At 38.2% G+C, this 6,446-nt stretch overlaps 1 protein-coding gene across 7 annotated transcripts in view; it reads right to left on the bottom strand.

The window, feature by feature from the left end:
- The window catches only part of ZEB1 (zinc finger E-box binding homeobox 1), a 276,709-nt gene that overhangs the window by 11,612 nt on the left and 258,651 nt on the right, over positions 1–6,446 (bottom strand). For all 7 annotated transcript variants that reach the window (XM_014547958.1, XM_005876533.2, XM_014547960.1 and 4 more), the window contains one exon: positions 5,305–5,410. In XM_014547958.1, the coding sequence (XP_014403444.1) occupies positions 5,305–5,410 (106 nt within the window). The remainder of the gene's footprint in view (positions 1–5,304; positions 5,411–6,446) is intronic.

The following is a 6,446-nucleotide window of genomic DNA, read 5'->3' on the forward strand; positions in this document are numbered from 1 at the left end:
ATATCATGTTTTTGTTGTTTTTATATCATGTCTTTGTTGTTGTTATATCATGTCTTTGTTGTTATATCATGTTGTTTATTTATTAATTTATCAATCATTGTTTTTATCAATGTTTTTATGTCATGTTTTTGTTATTTTTATATCATGTCTTTGTTGTTTTTATATCATGTTGTAATTGTTTATTAATCAATGTATATATTATTTTCACATACATTTTAGTGATTTTCTTTCATCTCTGACACTTCTATTATAGAGAAAGAGAGAATAGTGATATTAAAATATTTTGTATTTTAATTTTATAATACTATATTATACATATACTATTTTGACATGTAATGTTTTGCAATAACGTAATTACCGCACGAATCTTTCTTCTAATTAATTTCCTTTCAATGTGCACGAATCCATGCACTGGGCCACTATTAGTACTATAAAATTAAAACCCCCATGTGATTGGCACCAGTGAGAATTTATATGTTTTGTGCACGCGCGAGGTAGCGTTTATTTTTAAATTGCCAGTGCATGTCATATGTACTGGCAGGTCGGTTGGTGGGACGGTTGATGAATTAATCGCAATGTGGTTCACACTGAATGTCAACAAAAACAACCAAATTCACGATTGACAATGACAGATCAAAACACATGTGTGTGATTGGCACCAGTGAGAATTTATATGTTTTGTGCACGCGCGAGGTAGCGTTTATTTTTAAATTGCCAGTGCGTGTCATATGTACTGGCTAGTTCAGCCGTGGGCAAACGACGGCCCGCGGGCTGGATCCGGCCCGTTTGAAATGAATAAAACTAAAAAAAAAAAGACCGTACCCTTTTATGTAATGATGTTTACTTTGAATTTATATTAGTTCACACAAACACTCCATCCATGCTTTTGTTCCGGCCCTCCGGTCCAGTTTAAGAACCCATTGTGGCCCTCGAGTCAAAAAGTTTGCCCACCCCTGGGCTAGTTGGAAAAACCGTCATTTAGCCTTTTATATATATAGATAAGATAATACAGTGAAACTCAGGGTGCTCTCACTAAATGTTAGTGATTCTTTTAAAAAGCATTCTACTGAGATACAGTTTCAGTCAGTTTGGTATGATGCCCACTTACTTCCCTGTGCTAGTTTGTCCTAATGCCACATAGAACAAGTCTGACTACATAAAATACATAAAAATAACTAGAATGTGGATGTACATAGTTAAGTGTTCAATACATGTTAGTTATCATTATTGTTGGGAATACTCTAATATTTTTTTGTTAGAAAGTCTGTAGAACAATTATTTGAAAGCCAAAGTCACTATGTTTGTTAGAAAACTCCTACTTTCTAACTTCATAGCTTTATGGTGTATAGCTAAAGTACATCACTTAATTTATCAATTTAGGTTAGTGTTTGCAGCTATCAAACCCTGGAGGTGACATCAGTAAGTTGTGCTGCTCAAAGTTAGATGTACTATGAATATTGAGGTTTGTTTTTGTTTGTTTGTTTGTTTTGTGTGTGTGTGTGTTTTTAGGGCAGAGATGGGTGTTCGGTTACATCTGATGTAAAAATTTTCCAAGCTAAAATTAATATAAGGCTATGGAACAAACCCAAGTTATTTTCTGGGGAGGATCATAGCCCACATGCAGGTGCTATTTTGTCTCACCTCAGAGTAGAGGTGTGGTAGCCTCTTGCTCATTACAGCTTAATTCCCACATGCAGAGCTCAAATGATGGCTGACACAGGACTCTACAGAGGGTTCATTTTATGGATATCACAAGATAGCAACAATCAGTATAATTTTAGGGAATATAATTGAGGACCACGATCCTTAATACTTTTTAAAAGTTTACTGAAGGATATGCAGTCATCCATTATTAGATACTTTGAACAGTGCTTTTAACACTATGATGAAGGACCACTTATGTGTGTTTTTTTCATTTTTTGTTTTAAATTTACAAACTACTAAAGATCAACTTTGTGTAAAATAGAATGAAATCATCACAGCATTGTCTTGATATATAACAGTTTGTAAATGCTTCCTCTTGTTTCTGTATTTAAAGAACCGGTAATAACTAGCTTGCAAATTGCTACCAGTTCTGGGGTAACACTGAGTACCCCAGCTCAACATTTTCTTTTGGAATAAAATAGGCTATCAGAGAGCTGTAGACTTAGATTGTTCAAGTAGCCACCCTGGAGAAATGCTTTTTCCTAATTGTACTTTGGTGAAATATCACTGGATTGTGTTGAAGAATATTATATTAAAAAGAAAATTCTATCAAATTCTCCACTATATTAAGTATATTTCTGAGGATGATATAAATTGTATTTTGCTCTTTCTTCTTTATGATGCTTCAAGGAACAAGTTTCTCTATAGACTTAGTTATCAGGAAAAAGTGTGCTTTTCCTAGCAACAGATTTCTTTTACTCACAGACACTGGTCTTGGGTTACTGATTGCAGGTTTCTTACTGCCTAACCCTCAGAGTCTAATTTGTGGTCTACTTCCAGGATGTGCAAGGGGTTTCAGAGTATTCCTTTTTATCACATTTGTTACATGCCTGTTTTACTTCCTTAACTTTATTTTCCTTATATATTTCAAATTAAAATTTCTTGCTGTATTAAAAATATATAAACCTCTTATTAAATAATTTTAAGAACAAGACAGATATTAATATGTAAAGAATGAGCAGTGCAGAGTTCTGTGTTCCATGACAAGGCCTAAATCTGCATTAGTTTTTTTTTTAAGATTTTTAAATTGAATGTTAAAGAGAGAGGAAGGGAGAAGAGGAAAGAGAGAGAAATATTGATGTGAAATGAAATACCCATTGGCTGCCTCCTGCATTCCTCCTACTCAGCCGGTGTTCAAGTCATAAATCCTAGCATATGCCCTGACCATTTGGTGCATGGGAATGACTTTCAGCCAATTGAGCCACACCATCCAGGGCTGCATTAACATTTTATTTAATTATTTTATTTATTTATTTTATTTTATTTATTTTATTTTATATTTTATTTTATTTCCAGGGAGGAAGGAAGAGGGATAGAGAGATAGAAACATTAATGATGCAAATCATTTATTGGCTGCCTCTTGCATGCCCCATGCTGGGGATGGAGCCTGAAACCCAAGCATGTGCCCTGACCCAAAATCAAACCATGAGCCACACCGGCCAGGCTGCATTAATTTTTTAAACAGCAGCAGCATATTGTTAGCTTAGATAAAGCTCTTGACCATCTAAACTCCTAAAATTTTTCTGTAGGTACTACATACAGTAGCTCCCTACTTACTGCTTGATTGATATTGACTGTTGAATATACCAATGCAGGATCATGTGATTAAATATCAACTTGCTTCCAGATCTGTATTATAATCTTTGGTATGAGCCATGCTTCCCAGCTTTGTATCATCTATAGATTTGACAAATTCTGTTACTCAACTGGAACAGGACCATATGACATTCACTTTTACATAAATTTTACTCTAAGCTTTATTTTCCCTCCTCTTCCCCATTTCAACATTTAAAAAAGCTCTCCCAAATTAGTTGTAACTCTATCAACTTCAAATCACCTCTGGTAGGAAGGGAGGTTTATTAAAAATATACTAGAGGCCCGTTGCACAAAAATTTGTGCAGTCGGGGGGGTCCCACAGCCCAGCCTGTGCCCTCTCGCAGTCTGGGACCCCTGGGGGGATGACCACTTGCTGGCTTAGGCCCACTCCCTGGGGGACTGGGCCTAAGCTGGCAGTCAGACATCCCACTGGCAGCCTGGGAGCCCTTGGGGGATGTCCACTTGCCAGCAGGGAGCAGGCCTAAGCTGCAGTCGGACATCCTTAGCGCTGCTGAGGAGCCGGCTCAGGGCTGGCAGGAAGCTTGGCTTCCTCCATCGCCTGGGCAACCAAGCCTCCTGCTTGTTCCAGCTCCGTGGCTGCCGGCCGCCATCTTGGTTGGGTTAATTTGCATATAGTCACTCTGATTGGCTGGTGGGTGGGGCTTAGGGTGTAGCGAAGGTACAGTCAATTAGCATCTTTGTCTTTTATTAGTGTAGATTATTGATATGAAAACAGAAGGTAAGAAATAGAATCCTGTGGCAGGCTATAAAAGAAAAAAAACCTCTACTTTCCAGAAACATTAATGTGTGAAAATAAGTGTTTTTATAAGAATCTTGGTTTGAGAATTTTTAAGTGATGATATTAACATTATTTAGCCCCCAATGAACAATACAGTAAAACTTCCAGAACATTTGAAGTTCCAAAATAATATACAGGTATCACAAACTACCCCTCACAAAGTCACCCAGCTGTACTCTTTTTGTAGGGTGATGTTTGTAAAATGTAAACGTTAATATACCAATTTTCACAAAATAAGCAATGTGCAAATAATTTCCAACTTATTAGCTAACAAATTTTTTCATTAAAATTACTTAAATCTAAAATTGCATATCAAAATTAATTGGGAAATTAACATTTTACAGTGCAATGTGGGGTGCTAATTTTTCTCTATAGCTTTTGTTCAAATAGACCCTCTGCAGAAATGCAAATATAGTTATATTTGTTTTTTTAATACTTATTTATCTTTATTGTTGAAAATATTACAGATGTCCCCTTTGTTTCTTTTGTTTTTCCCATTGACCCACTCCCCCTATCCCAGGCCTTCACCACCCTATTGTCTGTGTCCATGGGTTTTATAAAGTTCCCTGGTTAATCATTCCCCACCCCTCCACTCCCGCCTTCCCATCTTTGTTTTTATGTTTCTAACAGAGACATAATATTTTATCATATAATAATATTCATTTTGTAAGTAATGATTTAGAAAATGATGTGGAATAGGGAGTTGAAATGATGGAAGACCCATTTTTCTTTTCTGTTCTCATTAATACTGCAGGGTTCCCTCTCCCCTCACGCTATCTTCCCTTGCTGACTCCACATCACCCCTCAGCATTTCCTATCTGGGTTCCATTTCTACTTCTGTTTTGTAAATAATGTCTTCATCTTCTTATTTTCTTGTGCAAATTGTACCTCTATATCCTTTTTCATTATTAACTGTGCAAAAGAGGCCAAATAATTAACATTCATCAGAAAGCTGAAGTGTTTTTAGGTTGTACATGTATTCTGATAAGGAAATTTTGAGTGAGTCATATTATATTAACTTGATATACCTTAGTCAAAGATTAAACCTCCATTAAAATACCATTTATAAACTGAAAATTTCTCCAGATTCATCTGCATCCTAAAAGAAAGCAAGGAGTTTCTAATCATGTGTGTAGATCACGTTATAATATTTATTTCCATGTATGCTATAGTATTCAAGGTGTAGGAAGATAACAAATATTTACCACTGTGGATTCTTAAGTGCTCTTTTAGATGATGTTTGTATTTGAAAGCTTTTCCACATTCAGTGCACTTGAATTTACGATTGCCTCCAGACTGCGTCACATGTCTCTATAAAAAAAAATGGGTATTTTATTTATAAAGCAAAACCAGCTTTAGACATAAAGAACATCCAATTTGCTAAAATGTTCTAGTGATTATTTTGTTTCTTAAAGGCCTCAAATTATAGCAGTTACAAAAACCTAACACTTGAAATATTACCAAAAAGGAGGGTGATACTGAGAACAGAATTTTGACATAAAGAAAAATCTACATTTTTTAATTTAAAGTATCAGAATCATACTTTATAAGCAATAATAGTATTTGGCAAAAATAATATATACATTATGAGGAACTGCAGAGATTATCTCATTTGCCCTCTAATTTACAGATAAAGAAATTGAAGTCAAGAACATTCAGTAACCTGTCTAAAGCAGTTACTCAATAGAAAAACAAGATCTCCTGAATAGGAGATAAGGCCAGGCTTTTTAAAAAGTATTTTATCCTCTTATATGTTTGACTAGAGGCCCGGTGCACAAAAATTTGTGCACTCGGGAGGGGAGGGGGGTCCCCCAGCCTGGCCTGTGCCCTCTCGCAGTCTGGGACCCCTCGGGAGATAACGACCTGCTGGCTTAGGCCTGCTCCCGGGTGGCAGAGGGCAGGCCCAATCCCTAAGTGCAGCCCCTGGTCAGGCTCAGAGCAGGGCCGATTGGGGAGTTGGGGCGCCGCCCCGACATGCACAGAGCAGGGCGGATCGGGAGGTTGCAATGCCACCCTCAGTCACGCTCAGGGTAGGGCCGATTGGGGGGTTGGGGCACCGCCCCCTGTCACACTCAAGGCAGGGTCGATGGGGAGGTTGCAGCACCACCCCCTGTCACACACAGAGCAGGGCCAATCAGGGGGTTGGGCACTGCCCCCTGTCATGCACAGAGCAGGGCGGATTGGGAGGTTGCGATGCCACCCTCAGTCACGCTCAGGGTAGGGCCGATTGGGGGGTTGGGGCACCGCCCCCTGTCACACTCAAGGCAGGGTCGATGGGGAGGTTGCGGCGCCACCCCCTGTCACGCACAGAGCAGGGCCAATCAGGGGGTTGGGGCACTGCCCCCTG

This window comes from Myotis brandtii, unplaced genomic scaffold, assembly GCF_000412655.1.
Source record: "Myotis brandtii unplaced genomic scaffold, ASM41265v1 scaffold49, whole genome shotgun sequence".
Lineage (NCBI taxonomy): Eukaryota > Metazoa > Chordata > Mammalia > Chiroptera > Vespertilionidae > Myotis > Myotis brandtii.